Source organism: Polistes dominula, unplaced genomic scaffold (genome assembly GCF_049000335.1).
Source record: "Polistes dominula isolate Pdom_NZ unplaced genomic scaffold, Pdom_raw_medaka contig_24, whole genome shotgun sequence".
Lineage (NCBI taxonomy): Eukaryota > Metazoa > Arthropoda > Insecta > Hymenoptera > Vespidae > Polistes > Polistes dominula.
This window is the reverse complement of record NW_028301150.1, coordinates 7,912,341-7,932,949: the sequence shown is the minus strand read 5'-3', so window position 1 is coordinate 7,932,949 and position 20,609 is coordinate 7,912,341. Positions and strand designations below refer to the sequence as shown.

The following is a 20,609-nucleotide window of genomic DNA, read 5'->3' as shown; positions in this document are numbered from 1 at the left end:
AACGGTACGTACCATTCTCGTTGGAAGATTTCTTCGGCGGGCTCCGTTACGTTTTACGATCGGTCCACGCGTAGAGCCGAGGCTGGAGCTTGGAACCATCTAGGCGTTGCGTCGAATGAACAAGAAAATGAGAAAAAACAGTAAAAAAACACAAATAGAGAGAAAGAATACAAAACGTTTGCAGCACGTGTGTCACGTGTGCTGTACTACTAAAGCGCGTGCAAGGCAGCTGGCACAAAACTGACCTGTACCCCAATGCTCGCTGCCTTCCTTTCCTATGGTTTTTTCCTCTCTATTCCCCCTCCCCCTCCTTCTTCTCTACCCATCCTTCTCAAACTCGCTCTATCTTTCCCTCTAAGTACCCACGCAACTCAAAGGAAAAAAATTTTTTTTGACTCAACGATGAGAAGGGCAACAAAACCGGCCCTCCAAAAATTTATCTTTATTCTCTAATTATATATTTTAATGCATTTTAATGTTTGTTAAAAAAGTATACGAGAAGTGAAGGTAGATATTCGTTGATATTTCTCGTGCTAGAAAGATAGCTCCTTTGTATATATTTACATATATATATCTACCTACCTTCCTATTTTCTACCTTCCAACTCGTTATTATGTTGGAAGAATCGAAAGAAGCATCAAACGTATCGAAGGATTGAGGAAGGATAGGCGAAAGGAGGAAAGATGGCGCATACCGGAAACACGAAAGGGTCGTTACCGTATACGAGTCGCTATCACGAACGGCATACAAACAACGTACCACGGAAATGTCCCCTTACGTATGATTCTGCTTCCTTCTCTTTTTCTCTTCTCTTTTATCAGTGTTCTCTCTTTCTCTCTACCTCATGCTCGCTTTCTCTCCACTTAACTACTAAGATCGTAAAAGTCCAGTTAACAACTATGCTTGGCAGACAATCGACGATTTTAAGAGACGGAAGAGCCCTTCAACGACTGGAAAACGATTCGACACTTTATTGGCTATGAGCTATATCACAATTTTACTCTTTCTCATCGAATTCTTATGAATTTGTTGGATAAAGTTATCTTAAAAATCTATAAATTTCTGGCCGATGGAGGACAACTTTAAACAAGATAATTAGGCTTCTAAGTATATCCATTTTTGTCTTCTCTCCCCTAATCGTAATTATTTATTTTTCTTTTGTTAACGTTTGCTCCATTGATCATGTAAACTCCTTTTACGTCAGTTCTTAGGAAAATATTTCAGCTCTGAATCATCATTTTCTTTTCCCTATTTCTTCGAATAGTCGTTTCAGTTCCACTTCGAAGAAGAAAAAATTCTTTCGTAATACGTTGGAAAAGAAGTCACATAGTTTTGAGGGATCTTCAGGTACGGAAATAAGATCACGGTCAGCGACGAATGAAGATGGTAGACTGATGTGGTCTAAGATTTAAGAGGCTTTTTTCAGCCTTCTATCGGGAGACGTAGGCAAGTTGTAGTCGAGTTGAATGCATAAACTTCGTTTTATAGTGGGCCCCTTTTTTTCTAAGGGCCGGACCCCGAAATTGGAGAATGTTTCTTCTTCCCAGAGAGAAAGAGAGAAAAAGAGAAAGAGAGAGAGAGAGGGTTGTAGATATAAGATATCGAAGGCGTAGCGTTTCTGCTCCGAGGCTGGCAGGTGGATAACGCCTATAATACTTGGATGCTCGTGGTCTAACGGATCATCCAGAACGAAAGAGAGATGCTGAGTTTCCTATCTCTATTCTTTCTTCCTCTTATTTCTTTCTTCAATTCGCTTATATCGATTCATCTGTTAAAATATTTTCGTCTTTTTCTAAATTAATGTTTATCATTTATATTGACTAACACGTTTTTTAAGATAAAATAAAAAAAGGAAGAAAATAATAGAACTAACTAATAAAGACCTTAAAAAAACTTTGAAAGGTTCGTCGATTTTGTTATGTTTACTTCACGGTTGGCACATGTGTTGGACGAAACCTTTCTTGGGTACAGGTCTGGTTTGGTTTGATCTAGTCTTACTCAAAAAACTCAACGTGGTGGAAAAACTCGTTTGAAAAAACGATCAAGGCAAAAACGACGATGAGAAGAGAAGAGAAGAAAAGGAACCCCTCGTCAATGTACGTTTACGTAGCGATCCTCTCGGTCTGGTTATCTTTTAATTGTGCCAACACGTTGTCCTAGCCACATTACACAGGTGGATAACGGTATGAGAAAGAGGAAGAAAAAAAGAGAGAGAGGGATAGAGATAAAAAGACTAGAGAGGAAGAAGAAAAAAAACAAATAGAGAAACAGAAGGAGAGAAAAGAGAAGTCTGGAAGAGAAGAGAAGAAAAAATAAAGAGAAAGTACCAGCGAGGTTGGCAGCTGTTTTGTCGTGTGTGGTATATATCTATATATATATATATGATCTCATACGATACCACAGCACAGCTTTTGTACATCCTGACAATTTTTCCCTCTCGCTGTGTCCGGACGATTACGCCGTCGACGATGTCGGGAGAAAGGTTGCGGCGCGAAATTAAATTCCTAACGAATTCCATTACATCTCTCCTCTACTCTATAGCAGAAACATTGCAGGTTACGAAAGCGAAAGTGGAAAGAAGACGAGAGAAGGAAGAGAGGGAGATAAGGGGGGATGTTGCAAGTTCCAGGGATAGCAAAAAAAGAGCAACTCGTGACGAGTGCGGAAGCGGATGTGGCGGCGTCGAAGCCAACGACGCCGGCCGAGCAAATGTTTCGACGTCGTAAATTAAACTGCAAGAAAATCAAGCCAACGTTTACGTTTCTTTTCAACCGAACGTTAGAATGGCCCTTTTATTTGGCCCATAGTGATTCATGATTAACATGATTACGACATATGTCAGAAATAGATTCGCGTTGATGAATCCATTAAACCGTAAATCTATGTTTATCGATATTCATTAACGTATAAGAAAACGAAGTGAATAATTAACGAATAAGGATATTCACTTTTTTCTTGATACTCTTTTTCCTAATTACCATGATTGGGTGATATAATTAACTCGGTAATAATGTGTAAGCATCGATTGTACTTTCGTACTTTGAATTGGAAAAAAGAAACATAAAGTTTCTGTAATAAGAACATACGTATAACATTTATGAGGAAGAAAATATACCTAATATCAAATTATAAGATTATAACAAATAGTAAAGAGGAAAATTAGAGATGGAAAAAATGTAAATGAGTTTAGTATATTACATCGATATACCGTGAATCATTCTTTTTCCTTTTTTTACTGGTAAAACCACGAGAACGGTTGTTTCTAGCTTACCACAGAAAAGTATACATCCTGACGTTAGTGAGTTATGCAATGGGCGGCCAACGAAGTAGTAGAAGCCACGAGCGATAATACGTAGCAGAGCGTTAATGAGTAACGTTCGCAGTAATGAGTAATAAAGGCATTCTTTTGCACAATTTCGCCTTTCTACGAAGCCCACCATTTCTCTTTCACTCTCTCTTTTGCTCTCTCGATGTCGATAAACTTCATAATGGGTTGCCTTCGGGAAGATGGCTCGATTCAAAAGAATGTATCCTTTTAAATGATACTTATCCTCGTTAAAAGGTATATCTTGTACATACTAATATCACCCATTATTTCTATGATATAATTTATTTGATCGATATTCACGAGCATTGCCTCTTTAACAAATTATTCGAATATTTTCTGAACCTGACGTAAGACGAGTTTAACGAGCAATTCGTTTATATTTAAATTCTATTTTTAAAAAATTGTGATATATTATGATTTCTTTCTTTTCTTTGAAACAAATTTTAAAACTAGTGTTAAAAGTGATGATTACTCGAACGCTTTCTTGAACAACGAAGAGATCTGAAGCTGACCAAAGGGTGTTACCGAAGAAAGCAATTAAGCGAGTATCTGCTTGAAGGAAAAGGAGTCGTCTATTCAGGAACATAAAAACGAGTGGAAGAACTACTTGGTGTCTTTGTCGTCGATATCCTGCTGTACGGACTTATACAACCCTCTTGCTAACCTCTCTCGTCACGGATCTGAACTTTGCTGCTACTGGAAATGTTCCGCATTAAGTACACGGTGGTTCGAGAAAAACCTTGTGTACGATGCAATGAACAAGCTTAGGCTTTGCTATCAAATATTTTCTCTTTCTTTCTCTCACTTTCGTTTCGTATAGATTCTTGCAAGAATAAATGACACTATGAGAAATAAATATATTTAACGTGAAATATAATCTTACTTGATAAAAGAAAATATAAAATAAAGCAAATAGAAATGGAAAAGAAAAAAGAGAGGAAAAAAGGGGAAAATGTGCATCTCGTAATATCTAATCATTATTTTTTTCTACGAAATCCGGTATTTATCTTGAAGACGTTGAAAAATGAAAGACACAGCTAGTTGTGCCGATAGAAGTGAAGGACTGGTAGTTCGAAAAGAATAAAAAGAAGAAGAGGAAGATGATAGGGACGACGAAGAGGACGACGAGGATGAAGAAGAAGTCGTAAAATGTAAACGCCGGATGTACATACGTTACATCGGTTCTAACGACCGATCGTAAAGAAGCCGACGGCATATCCACAAGGTATTGACATTTATTTAAATATCTCCATCTGTTTCTGTGTAAAATGGCTAGCGTGATACAGCAACTGATATTAATAAGTAAAAGAATTAACCGCATACGAAATGCAATGTATTCTATAACTACATATCAAACAACTTAATAACATGAAAAGTATATCGAAAAAAAATTACTGCTAAATTAACATGAAATCATCCTATATAACATCGTCATGAAGATGAATTTTATTTCTTTTTATTCATAGCTCGTCTTTCGTCATCAAATAACTTTAATTATCTTACCTATATCGGTAGTAGAATGTAAGAATAATTCATACCTCAGCACAAATTATAGCTTCGGGGATTCATAATGATAAACTAGTTTAATGCATAACGTACTAGAAAATTGAAATTGTCATATCAAATATAATAGTTCAAACATTATTACACCCGGTTAGTATTTATACTCTATATATAATATGAACGATGTCATATCTTAGAAAATTGTCATCGGTTAAACTAGAATATATTATGCATATGTTAATTTATAGATTAAACGTTAGATTGATAGGTTTTTTCTTGATAAGATCTCTCTCTATCCTTGTAACTTATACCACCTTTATTACTAATATAGCTAATGCATGAATTTTGTATCCTTCTGATAATAAACATTATAAATAATTACTGAAAGTAAAAGAAAAGGAAGAGAAAGAAGTAGAAGAAGAAAAGATCACGAGAAAAGTTATTAAAAAGTTAACCATGGAACTGTTCAATGAAGATCGTAAGAAGTAATGAACCGAGAAGTTAACAATTTGTCAAGCTGAGCTGTTCGTTGATTCTAGCAGGATGTCGAGGTCGATTGAAATGGAGATAAGTTCGATTGCTAATTGCACTATTTCGTAATAAAAAGAAATAAGTAATTATTATATCGCTTAGTACTATTGCAAATGAGTCTCACCTTCTTAACCAATCGATCTCGGGGAAGAAATTAACAGGATTTTCCCTTCCATTTCGCTATAATAGTTCCATGACACGTACACTAACTTTTATACGGTCGGTACAAGTAATGAGCACGTTAAATAGACTTTCAGATACGATTACTTTCCAGTCATTTGCAAGTACCATTTGGAAGTTCTACGTCTTTTGCAAATATTCTTCGTGAACGATCTCGTCATTTCGAAATAGAATTACGTGGTAAATCGAGATGTAGTTTGGACATTTCTATTATACCTAAGCGAACCTTAAATCTCTCTCTCTTTCTTTTTCTCTATTTCTTTCTCTAAGATTGAAATACGTTTCTTACCAGCGGTCATTATAATAATCGAGTCTCGTAAAGTACTTAACGATTCCGTACGCCACGTCAAACCGACAAATCGTGTTTTAATAGAATCGTCGTCGCGTAATTTAACTCGTTGAGTTAATATACAGGATCATAGACGTTGTATCATGCTACGAATGAAAAGCAATAGACTACGCGTAAGAAGAAAAGGGTAAAAAAGTATTTGCATTAGGAACAATGGGTACATTTATCTTTTCAGTCCTGTACGTTATGTACATGTTGTACCTTCTTACCGTTTCTCCTACCCTCCTTCTTTTTCTCTCGAGATTATCGATGAATATTACACTGGTATATATTTTTTCGATGACACTTTACAACGATTCCTTTGATTTATTAGGCAAACATTAAAATATTATATATATATTAAAAATTACTTTATAATTTTAAAAAATTATATTATTTTAATCTACTTTAAATTATATTTTTAATATATTTCAATAACTATCGAAAAACGTAGTAATTTGAATCTAAAGTTTTCAACATAATACATACGAAATCGTACGCATTTTCACAAAGATATGTGTGTAAGATTAGTTCACTCGATATGTATTCGGCTATGCGAACTCGCACAAAGTCTAGTATCGCTATGCGAGATATTCGACACACCCTCATAGAGAACGAGCTCTTATTTATCGTCCCTCCTCAGGAGTGGCGCACGATCAGCTCGTCGGTCGTCTCGTTCCACGGCGACTTCTTTTTAAGATTTATCAATCTTTCGATTACGTTGGCACGCCGATGTCGACGTGCTCGTAGCTTCTTGCTTTTCTTAGCAAGTTAAGAGCCGACCAGTAATAAGGAGCCCTCTCCTCTCACCATGGAAACGAGCGAGGTCGACGGTGCTTTATGGGGGTCGCCTTCCCACTTGTGCAACCGCTTCATCGTTAAAGTGTTACACGAATGCATATAAACGACTCTCTCTCTTTTTCTCTTTCTCCCCTTCTCCTCCTCTCTCTAACCCTCCCATTCTTTTATACTCGTTATACTTTCTAGCCACAACTTTGTCCTTTACTTTTCTTTATCTGTGTTTCTCACTTCTTCCTTTACCTTACCCTTTTCGAAAAATTCTTTCACTTTTCTCGTCTACTTCTTTGACTTTTAATCTATCTTTTTCTTTTTCTTCGATCTCTATTTTCAATCATTTATTTTAATAATTTTTATTTATAATTTCTTATATTTTTACTTACTTAACTTAATATTTCGTTAACTAGTTTGATTTTTTTTCTAAATATGTTTTATTGTCTACTCATCTTTTCGTAAATATTTTTCTTCAACATTATATGGAATAACATATTGGAAAAATGTGGTTTTTCTCTGCTACTGTTTCTATTTTAATAAATTAATCAGAAATATTTTCCGTTACATGCAATACGATTCAAGCTCTCACGAACGATTCGATTTAACTTGAGCTCATGGTAAATCACCTAAGAAACCTCCCGGTGAACTCGACTTAATTTAATATTTATCAAAATTGTTCGTCCGCTCATGGAGAACGCGAGCAGGTAGATTTGTACTCGCTATCTGATATCGCGAATCCGTTTAACCGTGTATCTATATATGTTAAGCAGAAAACGTCGCGACATTAAAGCTTATTAACGCTACGACGGTGATCGATTATATTCGTGGAAAGGCTGAGTTCTTACTCGTTTCGTAATGATAATCCTCCAGAGGTTAATATTTTTAATAATAATTACACTGTCATTATTAATCTCGAATTATTTGCAATATATGATTGTATAATTAGCATATATTAAGATAAATTCATTAGTTACATTTTCATGTTCAATTGTTTTTAATAATCAATCTTTAATATGCAACTGTGATTCTTGTGTAAAAATAAAAATGAATACATAAATACAAAGAGATTTTAATAAACATTTAAACACACAAAAAATTGAAAGAAAAAGAAGAAGAGAAAAGAGTGGAGAAAAAAAGAAAAAAAAAGGAAAGAGAAAGAGAAAGAGAAAGAGAAAGAGAGGTAGGCGGCTCACGAGCAATGCTCGGCGACTTTATCGTTTATTAATCGTGCGACTGTGATCGATTATCTCGAACGAGAATGGCCATTTCCACGCAGAGGATAGCAATTACGACCGGTTCCGCAAAGGGTATTATTAGGTGCGCCCGCCTTCTTAAAACCGAGTGTTCGTTAAGAGGAGAGCCTACTTGCGCTTTGTAACTTACAAGAATAATCGCCAGACCTACGACAACGACAACCAATCGACGAGAGTTAGTCTCGATTTTCTCTCTTCTTCTCGTCTGCCTGGATTGATTTATAAAGTATTAATTGCGGGGATGAAACGTCTAACCTTTCTGACAAATTGAAATCAAAGAAAAAACAGTCGTATTTCATTTTGCATATTATTCTCTTTTGTAGCTACACGTATCTTAAACAGCGTGTCACGATGTTGTTGCAGCACAATAATGAAAATTAATAATGTTACACTAAATTGTTTGTATCGAAACAAAAATAAAAACGAAGAAAGAAAGAAAGAGAGAAAGAGAAAGAGAAAGAAAGTGAGATGGTACATTTGCAATTGAAATTGCAAGAAATTACGTTGATCGATTTATCGAATGAGAAACTTTGCGACTTACTCGCTCTACTCATAAATATACGAGAAGATTGATTTTCCTTGTTAAAACGGTCATAAGTAGAGAGTCTCATTTCGCGCAACACGTTCGATTTGCATTAGATTTCGATATGAAAACATAACTCCCTCCCTCCGAGAACCTTGCGTTCTTTTCCATTCTCTCTTTCTCCTTCTTCTCTTTTCCTATCTTTATTTCCGTTCTAAATGAACTGTAAGAATGTAATTAAAAGCGGTTATAAGCTGCCTATCGGCTAATAAAAAAATCGATACTTAGCGTGTATCTCGCACTCGTCGACAGGTTCTAATTACATCGCGAGTTGACTTGTAGCGCGGAATCAACGATTCACGCTCTAATTCTCTATGTATGAGTATTTATGTGCGTGTGCGTGTGTACATTTATATATATATGGTTAAATATGTTGCTGTACATATGTAACACAGTTGAACCTACACGATGCATGCATCTCGATGAACAAAAAAAACGTTACGCCGAATCGACTTCGACCTTGATCATATTTCAACTTGATATCTTGTTATAGCTAGGCCAATGGTTTGCGGGCCAACACGTTGAACTGCCCGATGTTTTCGTTTTTTTCTCTCTCTTTATATTTTTATTTTATTTAAAAAATTTTTTTTTAATAATTACCGATTGTCACCTCAATCAAACGCGTGGGTAGATCGTATTATTTTTTTTATCTATTTTAATATGATCCACTGAGTACTTTCGTTGAATCATTTCCTGTTTCTGGCCAATTGATAAATAGCATATAGTTCGTGGAAGTCCGAAGAAGTTAATTACACAATGTTATGTTATGATTAGAATATCATCCATATGTGGCATTCGTGAAAACAATTGGACCGCTGGGACTAACTGGACCGGGATTCGAACCACGGATCTTTCGCTTTCCGGGCGACTGCTCTTTAACCAATTGAGCTATCCAGGGCCCACCGACCAATCCTTCTCACGGATGTCCGATAAGTTTAGCATAGAGGCGCTCGTCCCACACATATAAATATATAAATATAAATATATAAAATATAAATATATAAATATGAATCGTAGAAACTTGGCTTTGAACTATTTTTTTGTCGTAATTAAAATTGCCTCATTTCTGGGAAGAACAATTGCGTCAAAGTATTTGATACGTGCGACAAGTACTCGTGTATATAGGAAAAACTATAAACGTAAGTGTGGACGATTGTAAGACTCTCGAATTGACGAAGAGTAGGAAAAAGAGAATGAGTAAAAGAAGAAAAAGAAAAAGAAGGAAAAGTAAGTAAGTCTCAAGACGAACGTCGATACAAATTTCCACGGATGATCCTCTGCCGATCCTGGCATTTATTCTACTTGTCTCTTGACTCTCGTTCCGAACGATCTTCACGATCTTTCCTAGGTATATAAATCAAGTAAAGGAATAGCGATGGTCGTTCCTCACAGCGACCTTTTGCTCGAGCAAGGCATTCGTTTGCAGAATTTATTGTCTTACGTCGCGGGAAACTATGTTTATTAGACGCAAGATCGATCCTTTTTCTGTTCGCAGTATCGATTCTCATTTCTTCTCGATCTTTAATTTATCAGATACAAAAAAAAATTTAAAAAAAAACAATAATTGTTTTCTTTGACTTAAGAAGAAGAGGGTAAATTTTTCTTCAATTTTTATAACGATTCATTCCTACAGTTGCAATTCTGAAAACGTATTCGTGGATATATTGAAATAATTCGACAAACGAGAATCGATAAAATCAATAAGAAATCATTTTTTCTTTTTTTGGTTGAATTAAACATGGTTTTCGAATAATGCAAAACGTTTATGATTATTACGCATTTATTATCATCTTCGTATTCGTGTAATTATAAGTCTTGGAAATTCCAATATGTTTAAGTGGATACTTTAGGACACGATTAAGCCGCGATATACCTTCAAATCGATGTTCCCCAAGGAGAGAGGAGTCTCTCTCTCTCGAGGTGTGAGGTTAAACGATCGACAAAACGATAAGGCTAATGAGCTGTTACGAGCCTTTCTCTATTTTATTCTTTCTCCCTTTTGCTCGGTGTAGTTAACCTTTATACACTCGCAATTTTCAAAGCCCTTGTTGAACGTCGACTTTCTCCGTCTAAGCGTCGAGAGTTCGCCTAATTACTGAGAAGTATAAACGGCGAATCTTTATATATCCTTTAAACGACGATATTTTCCATTGATCGAAGATTTAAGCCGACGTATATAACACGCACTGTTTCTCTAATTAATAAGAAATTAATTTTAATCGTTTTCAATTTCGATCCTCGTCGTGAGATCCTTTCAATGCTACTACCTACAAGAATGTTTTTCTAATCGCGTTTAGACAAAGTTTATTTAACATTCGAAAGTTTGTTCCTTGCTGTTCAATTTTTAAATCGATTAGAAAAAGATTCAAAGAAAAACAAGAGAAAACATTTAAACTTGCGTACCTATATCAATAGCCTTTCGTTCGCTTTAAATTTATTAAGGAAAGTTTAACTTATCATGGTTGGTTAGTTCGTTGTAATCATTAATTTCATAGGATTGCCGAGCGAATTAGTACGAGCTTAAAACGTTGACGCACGATTAACGAGCGAAAGCGGCAACCCTCCTTGAATAACTTTTTTTTCTATCTTTTAAGCAGACGGTATCCCTCGAAGGATTCAGATTACAAAACCGAGTTGTTCTGTAATATTTAAAGTACACGTCAAGTTTTAAAACTAATCTAATCTCTACACTATTATAGTGAATGATATCTAATTACCATGACATTAAAAATAATTGAACAAATACCAAGATAATTCAAACTTAACAAAAGTATCGGTAAATCCCTTGGATTTTAAGATTATTTTTTTCTCTTATTTAATCCTGCTTTTTCATCAACAAGAAGAGCTTCTCTCTAATCGTGTTATTTCCGTTTTCTTCGTTGCCCTTCGTGCAACTTTAAAAGAGTAAAATATAGATAGATGGATAATAAGGGTATTAGAGTAGCGACAATGCCAGTTAAGTACAACGTGACACACTTTAGAGCCCGCCAAGATCGATGGGTCATTTTCAATAATTATTTCTGATCACGTGACTTGAAGATAAGCGAATAGAGTGGGGTCTTCCCCATTAGCATAATCACATTATGCCGGTGCATTCTGGCCGTGTGTAGGCCGATCGCGAGTAGGATAAACGAAGGTGCCATACTACGAATATGCCACGACCCAATTCCATCCTACAAGCTAGTTGAAAAAAGGAGAGTGAAGGGAAAGAGAGACAAGATGAAGGACGAAAGAAGGAAAGGGAGCTATAGAAAGGATAGACCTTTCGCTAATATTGAAACGAGTCAATTATCGATATCTTATTTTCTTATCTTCGTCGCCTAATCTGTTATCGTCTTATTTTCTATTCATTTTTCAATAGAAAAATTCTTCTTTACGCATTCGTACAGTGAAAATAATTGAAAAACATCGAAACTCGATATATATTGTAATTTTGAAATATCTCTGAGATCACATTGATGTACTTAATTAATACGATTTTCTATTCTTCTTCAAGCACTTCGTTTTATACGGCTAATTAAACACACTACACGGCGTGGATAATTCCTTTCGAGAATCGATTAACGAGACAGTGCACTCTCTTATCTAGTCGTTTATTTCATCGATAAGCGTTGTACCTTTCGTTCGCTATCGGCTACTCGCCGACTAAAACTGTTAAGAGAGATAACATGGGGTGGTCCATGTAACTAAAATCACTTGGATGTTACGATACATTTTTCATTTAAAAGGAAAGACTAAAATGTATGTTATATTATTCGTAATTTCACAAATTTAAAAATTGTCTATAATTTAATTAAATAAAGCTTTATATATTTTAATCATAAATACACAAATCGAATCAATATTAAAAATTCCAAGAAATACTACATTTTTATGTAAATTTTATACATAATATATAGATGAATAATGTAACATAATTACATCTAAGAATTTTTTATTCAATTTTATATGTATGTTATGATATTATATGTAGAAAAATATAAATAAACTGTTTTTTATTTATCTTTGTCGAGGAGAGGGCTTGACGCCTGATTGATTTAATCTTCTGGGATCGTCGTAATTTACGATCTCGCAGAATCACCGTATCCGTTATATTCGGTCGGCGTTTGATCATTAAATTAGAATCTCTACTGCTCGCGGTATCTCTTGCTCTTAATTAGTTATCTTCCATATTAGCACAACTAGTAATTCCATAGTGATTTATGAGTAACTTGTAGTATAAGTATGCGACTGAGTTACGTACCTAAAGCGATACTCTTTCTCTCCCTCTCTTTTTTCTTTCTGATGAGCTAGACCAAAGTCCGCAAAACTCATTGCAACGTTGAAATTGAACGACCGACTGAAATGTGCTCGTTCCATGCGATCTTTTTGCATCGTAAAACAGTGCGGTTTATCGATACCTCGCGACAACGCGATAATCGCGACCAAGACTTGTATATCTTATGAAATACGAATAACCGCCTATGGTTTTGGTCCGCTGACCAATCCACTTTTCTCTCAACGTATTTATTATTAACTATAAAGGAAAATCTATTTCCCATTTAAGAGACTCTCTCTCTCCCTGCATGAAACGCGATCCGATCTTGAATGACCTGCAACGTCTTGTTCCGGCACGTGCCTTTATCTTCATGCAATGAAAATTAGTGATGACTGATTTAAGTGAACGATATACTAAGTCTACCCACGGTTACTCGAATATAAGTCGTCTACTTATAATTCTCTTTTCTTTTCCTCTTGTTCCTTCTTATCTTCTATTTCTTTATCTTTTTCTTTGAAACATCAACTGAGAGAGAAAGAGAGAGAAAAAGAAAGGACGAAGGGAGGAGAAAGAGGGTTGACAGAAAAGGAAAAGAGAAAGTAAGGTGTAAGCTATCTCATCGAGTGCAAAGAATCTACGAATCGTTTATCTGATAAATCTCATAAGTCAAGAACACCTTTGAAAAGCATGCAACCTCGTGCTTCATACAATACCTCGACCATTTTCTTCGAGTAGTATCTTGTCTTTCTACCGCGTGTCATCCTCTTATTATTAAATGATTGGACACATGCAACGCGTTGCGTTAATTCATTGTACGTTCTCTACAGATTTACGTCGTTGTAACTAGTGAAGATCTTTTTTCCAGATCTCTTATTCTTCTTCATTTTGGTATCCGTTAAACTCAAATCTCGAAATATGCAAATATCTAAGCATCAAGCGTGTGATGAAATAGCGTCGACATAAAAGTATTAGAACGTTTAAATTCTTATTCGATAATATTAAAGTAACCATTCTTTTTTATTTTTAACGAGTTGAAATCTATTAAACGTCAAATTTAAACACCGCATCGTTCGAGTACCGAAGTCCAAGCAACGTCGACGTTTTCTATTAGAAATATGATGATAATAAATTTATAGATGGCGTCTATATACAATATTTTTTCGTTTTGGTTTATAGACGTATATGACATATGACAAAGATTTATAGGGTTTCCAAAGCACGCTTCTTTGAAACCTCTTTCACATGCCAAAGTGTTTCCTCTCCTCCTCCTCCTTCTTCTCTTCCTTCTACTCCTCCTTCTCCTTCTTCTCCTCTTACGGAATCGAACAACGTGCAAAAGTCACCAACAGAGGGATCGTAAATCGCGATATGGCTACTTACAAATGAATGAGAAATGACAATAGCAACGGGGGCAAGCAAGCAAGGGTAGGTCATGCCAGAAACGATCTCCGACCTTTAACGGTACGATCATTTCTACGAATGTACCTATGTACGTATACACATATACGTTAGTACGTTCGTTCGTTCGTTCGTTCGTTTCTCGCATGAAAAAAATGTTGAATAGGAAATCGTCGTGAGAGTTTTTCGATTCGCAAGAAACGATTGCGAAACTTCTCGGTAGTCGATGCTTACATACACTCGTCCTGGCAAACAAATTCCAAATCTATCGAGGTATCTCGAAACCCCTATGAGAAACGTATTACGTTGCAACACTTACTCGTGCGTGCGAAGAGAGAACTCGGCGCCACATCGACCTCTCAATCTCGATACCTACCTGAAACAAGATAAGAAAAATTCATTTAATATTAATAATATCGTGTAGTTTATAAGTATGCATTTAATACCTACATACGAATAAATTTCTTTTTTTCTTGTAATTTTGTATAATATTTACAAAATTCTTCGCGAGTTTTATTCGTATAGGTTTAATTTCAATCGTGCATATCAAACTATGAATAAAATATCAACATGATTATTTGCAATTTGTATAAGGATTGATGAAATCCCTTTTTTAATGTCATCGGTTGTTCAGTCGATACTCAGATCGACTGTCATGTGTAGTATTCTCTTGATTCTACACAATGTACTTTTAGTACTGTAATTATAAGTACGAACATTTCTCCTCCCTATAATTAATGTTATCGCGGAAGTAGGTATTATCTCTGACATTGTATTAGTTGGAAGAGGTAACATAAAATAATTCATATATATGTTTTATTCGTCCTTTTTATGAAAAATCAAAATTGATTATATGATTACAACTTCCGCTAGACTATGTATTAAATTACCTACGAAATTTCCTGACGACATAATCAACAATAACTGTACTTTGTGAAAGTAATAAAAAAAAAGAGACGTATGACCAAAAGAAAAAGAAAGTAGACGTTAGAGTTCATTTTTGCCCTACTTTTCTTTTACGTTAACGAAAAAAGTGTAGGCATGTACGTCTAGGCATGTATCATGGAAAGTCGAGATCGATGACAATAATAACGAAGACGACAACGACGACAACGATGACGACAAGGATAAAACTGACGTGAGAGAACAAATGCCAAAGAACGCGTAATTGTTTTGAAAGAGAATCAAGCTTCGTCGTCTCTTTCGTGTGAGATGTGTGAAAGGCGACTCTCCATGAGTGCCTACCTGCTCATGCTGATGTTACTGCTTCAGGCTGCTGCTTCAAGCAGCTACTTCAGATTGCTATAGCAAGCAACAAAAATAGCAACGTAAACAGATTTTAATTCTTTCATTGTAGGTAGAACAATCCGCGCTCTTCCAACTCTTTATTTAAACATCCGGCAACACCTACTGAGATAGGACAACGATATTCGAAAAATAATAATCGAACGGTTTTGTTGCTACCTAGATAATGACATTCTCAAAGATACAAATTGACTACTTTAAAACGACTAATTCAATCTTAATTCATTTTACCGTCATCCTTTTCAACAGTTATACGTCAACGACGAATGCAAGCACGTATTTCTTAAAAGAAGCTTAAGACTTTTTTTTATCATAGTTCCTATATTCATGCAATTATTTTTCGTTCTAAAGTATAATTTCGATTGTGCCAGCTTAGAAAATAAAACTTTTCTTTTTTGCGGTGAAGCAAAACGAGAGGATAAGACGAGAAATACCGACGACGAACACAAGCGAGGCAATTCGAAATTTCGAAACAAGATGTATCCGATCGTGAGGTATTCGAGTGAGGCACCAACAATGGAGATTATTAGCATTGGCTGAGCCGACTTCAAGTTGATATTGGTCTCTCGAGCTCCGACATATTGTAATCACGCGGATATATTGTACTCAAGTAATGCGCGCTTTCGTCCTTCGCTTTCAACCCCTTCTCAGCTCCATTTGTTTGGCTCCAGCAACGGCAGCAACGATCAATGGCCTTCTCTATCCTCCCGATAACTCGATAATATTACACGCGAAAACCGTTTCCGACGTGTTCGCCCAGTCAGCGAGCCACTTGTGCGAGCAAATAACGAGTTATCGGAAAACCGATTTTATTTTCGAGGCCAGGACGGATTTTTTTTCTCCTATTCTCTATTTTACCCGTTTTTTTCCCCTTTGGCACACTACCTCTCTTCCTCTTTCTCTCGATTCTCTCGGTACACGGTCACGATTGAAACTTGATACGTAAATTTATCGGCATCGATTTGCTATCCAATGCGAAAACTGTGCGAAAGCCCAAATAAATCGAACGAAAAGCCGAAAATCGAAAGCCGGTCACATTTTCACACGTTTCCCTAGTTACGATCTTGATACGATCTTTATCGTCAATGATGTTGTTGATAGAGTTCGAGGAACTCTCTAACGTTCAGCAGTTGGATTATTTCAGAAATTGAGAAAGTGAAAAAGATTTGTTTATAAAAACTCGACGATTTACTAAATAAATTACTAACGTTTCAAACTACAGTAACGTCGAAATAAATAGTAGTCTGTAAACATCTCACCTCAATCTATATTAACGAATACTTTTTCAGGATAACTACAAGTTATTTTTTTCGCTCCTTTAAGTTCCCAGGAAACAAATTTGAAAACGTTATTTAAAAAAAATAAAATATTACGCGTTAACGCTATTATGAATGAAATTTCACTTGCTTATTATTTATTTTACAAATCAGTAATGGAAAACAAATTCGATAAAAAATATCTATTATTATTAGATGAAAACGATTTAAGTAAAAGAAAAGAAAATTCTATTAGGATGAAATTTTAGTCATGATAAAGCTAAGGGAATCAAACTGCTTGGTAAGAGAAACAAATTCGAGGATAGGTAAAAGTTAAGAGAAAAACGCGAACGTCCATGGAAATAAGTAACAATGAATGGAAGAAAGATTTTTCGGAGGATGAGAGTCTCGCGTGTGGAAGAAAGAAAATACCTCCTCGTTGTTCCGGCGACGCGCAAACGACTGCTCCCTCGTCTGCTCGCACCTTCAAAAGAGAACCCTTCGTGAACGTGACGTATGGAGGTGAGAGGTTACGTTCGAATCGTTTCTAGGAATGCCATTACGGCGGAAACATTACGTGCTAGATTTGTTTCGGGCCGTAGTTCTAACGACGTCCCGCTTGTTTCCTTTAACTTCTTTTCGCGGCTTGCTTTTTCCCGCGAATGCAAAAATCTCTCCCGAGAAGTGAGATTTTACGATAGGCCAGCTCGATTTCCAAAGGTAACGGCATTTCAACGGATTTTTTGTTCACGATAAAGAACATACCTAACTGTTTAAATTCCTCGCATAGGTATTCTAATAAATTAGATTTACGATATTGCTTTATCGATAATCAAAATGCGAATGTTCAAGTTGTTTGAACAAAAGGTGTTGAAAACTTGTCTAAGATAGAACTACTCTAATAATGAATATAGCAAATCTAATGACAGGATATTAACAATAACAATATATCAGTGATATTCGTCCCTTTTACCTATTTCTATTTATACTTTTTTCTCTTTCTTTTACAGATTTTGAAAGAAATTACCCAGGCAAGGAGCGAACAACTCGATGAGTTGGAAAAGCTTTTTAACCATCTCCAAAATCATCGTAATCTTAAGGACTACGACGGAGAGAAGACAGGAAGGTAAGTTAAAATGATTAAAAGATACGTTCTTTTACGTGCTTCTTAAATAAAACCTTACGTTTCCATTGATAGACTTTTATTATTCTTATTCGTATACTCCATCGACGAGGAAAACACGATTATCTTTGTGATACACTCATACGTTGTTTCTCTTATATACTTACTTATCTATGTGCCATGAGAAAATCGTAGCTTCAAGCATCGAATTCGCGTGAACTCCTATCTCTTTTGAGATTTCTATGCTAAGAAAGATAGGAATAGCAAAGAAAACGAAGAAATCGGGAAGCGAGTTTCAAGGAGCCGAGTCAATCCTGTCGATTGGAGACTGATTAGGCGGTTGCATTCGACGATCGGAGATTTTCTATCGCGATGCATTTTCCTTTAAAGGTTTTGCTTTGTGCCGATACTCTTTGCGTTTCCTTCCTGTTTCTTTTTCTCTTTCACTCTTGCACACACATATACACACACATACACATTCTATTTGCACGTCCTTTTTTTTTCCTTCCGATCTTTTCGTATTTTTCAAAGAACGAGATCGTTCAAGGAACCTTCCAAAAAGCGAAAATCCGACGAAGAAATCGGCTCGGAAAAGATTCGTTTCGCGCGCGAGATAAAAGAAAGATGAAAAAGTTTGAAATAGGATAAATCCTTTATAATATATAATATATCTAATATATAATATATTTACATATAGGAGGTAGAAGTTTATGTTATTTGTAAAAGTAAGTCGAATGAAAGGAGTAACATTGTTTATGGTATCATGTTAGAGAAAATTGTATTTAAAAATTCTACATTTAAAATCCTTTTGCTCTCATCAGTTTTATAGTAATCATGAAAGCAACTGCATTCAGTTAATCTTTTCTAAATTACATTTCTGCCCTCATGGTAATGATTTAGAAATTGTCGTGTATAATATTCAGCTGTTTTTCACAATTCGATTAATAGAAACAAACTAAACGAAGAAGAAATAAATTGCGTGGCCTAAGACACAACGTAACAGAGGTCAGCACGAAAAAAAAGTTAGTTTTGAATAAGTATAATAACATATAGTTTTGAAAAGTAACATTAAGTTTTGAAAAGTATAATAATATATATATATATATATGAAAATACAAGAAAATAATCTATTATCATTTAGTATTTAGTAAAATTAAATGTAATAATCCTACAATAGATTTCTCTATATAAGAATTTAGAAATTTTGCATTTTTTACCAGCAAATATCAATTGATTAAAATTTACGATGTAATTGGATATGAATACTTTTGTGACCTATTGTATAATGTTATATTATATTTTAGATAGTATATTTTATCACAATATTTATATTTATATATAATAATGTTATCCTATCTCTCGTAGCTTGAGTGATAGAAAATGTTGGATAGAAATTATTTAACAGGAATAGGTACGGTTTTACGCATAGCGACACGACTATTGGCCATTCAACGATCCCGCGGTTTTGCGAGCGGTCGTTGGTAGATTATCGCGTGTAGAAACATATCCTACATAGATATATGTACATATATATGTATTTACCTATGTATATATGTATGTATATATAGTAGAAAGGTATTAACATATAGGTACGCATAGTTCGCAAGTTCGTCGTCACTCATTCCTCTCGAACGCGCGCATAAATCCCTTTATGAGCGTCGTGTCACGAATTCACGGCTTGTCGCCGATTTTATTGCTCGACGGATCGCTCGAGTAGTGCCCCTCCGGCTTTTATGTCGTTGAATACGACTATTCGAAACTTCCGGCATTCCGTCCTTCGATGCGACGAAGTAAAAATGCGCAAGGTGCGAACGCGCGACTTCGCGCTATTTTACCGTCTTTACGTCAAACCTTCTAAAAGTGATTTAGTATCAACGTTAACTTTTACGCTTCTACCCTCGCGATAGTTAAATTTCTAGCAATGATAATTGTCACAAATTGGTCCTGTAAATCAGTCGAACGGACATCGCAGACGATCCTAACCTTTTTTTTTTTTGCTTTTTTCTATTCTACTTTCTCTTTTTTTTTCTAACTAACTCTCTACGACTTCGAAGGATTTGCGTGATAGTTTGACGTAAATAATAATTAAGTAGAGACTATAGTGTGGTTTATAAAAGTCCTGTTTGACTACCTCTTAACATTCACCTATTCTCTTTCTCCTTTTCCTTCTCCTTCTTTGGCCATTCGTTTTTATTACGCTAAGCATAAATCCCAATTACTCGCTCGTGGTGCAAATAATGATCGATAATTAGCGACGGCCGTCGGCTTCTAAGGACGGCTTTTTGCAGCTAAGTAACTTCTCCCTTCGAAGCAAGTTCCCTCCTAGATGAAGCGAACGTTTAAACGTGTATTCTCGATACGGCTAGCTCGTGTCCAGCCGCGTTAAACATCCTCGTAGATATTCAAGAGAATGCGTGTGCGCGAGCACGAGCGATCGAATAAACGACTCCAAACGATATTCCATACTGATATAAACGGCCACTTGCTCTTCCTTTCTTATTTCTTCTCGCTACCTTTCCGATCCTTGTCCAGATACCGACTAACACGCGTTAAGATATACCATATTGAAACGATCGAGAATAATATTTAAAGCGCTCCTATGTTCCTCGTTCGATCTTGTTGCCCTTCGGCCTTCCGAGAGAGGAATAAATTCAACAAAATTTACTTAAAATACAGAAAAAGACGAGGGAAAAAACAAAGAGAAGGGTTTGAGGAAAATAAATAAAAAGATCTTGAGTTTACCTTCGTTTTACTTTTCTGAACATCTCTTC

At 35.6% G+C, this 20,609-nt stretch overlaps 2 protein-coding genes across 19 annotated transcripts in view; one reads left to right on the top strand and one right to left on the bottom strand.

Moving 5' to 3' along the window:
- The window catches only part of MESR6 (misexpression suppressor of ras 6), a 436,905-nt gene that overhangs the window by 336,252 nt on the left and 80,044 nt on the right, over window positions 1-20,609 (top strand). For all 12 annotated transcript variants that reach the window (XM_089177485.1, XM_089177493.1, XM_089177492.1 and 9 more), the window contains one exon: window positions 17,726-17,841. In XM_089177485.1, the coding sequence (XP_089033611.1) occupies window positions 17,726-17,841 (116 nt within the window). The remainder of the gene's footprint in view (window positions 1-17,725; window positions 17,842-20,609) is intronic.
- LOC149030857 (uncharacterized) overlaps window positions 1-20,609 on the bottom strand; it is a 124,068-nt gene that overhangs the window by 44,208 nt on the left and 59,251 nt on the right. For 6 of the 7 annotated variants that reach the window (XR_016178275.1, XR_016178274.1, XR_016178277.1 and 3 more), the window contains one exon: window positions 14,474-14,530. The gene's annotated coding sequence lies outside the window, so the exon portion shown is untranslated. Of the gene's footprint in view, window positions 1-11,912; window positions 14,400-14,473; window positions 14,531-20,609 lie in introns of those variants that run through there. The other variant, XR_016178279.1, reaches the window with a different exon arrangement.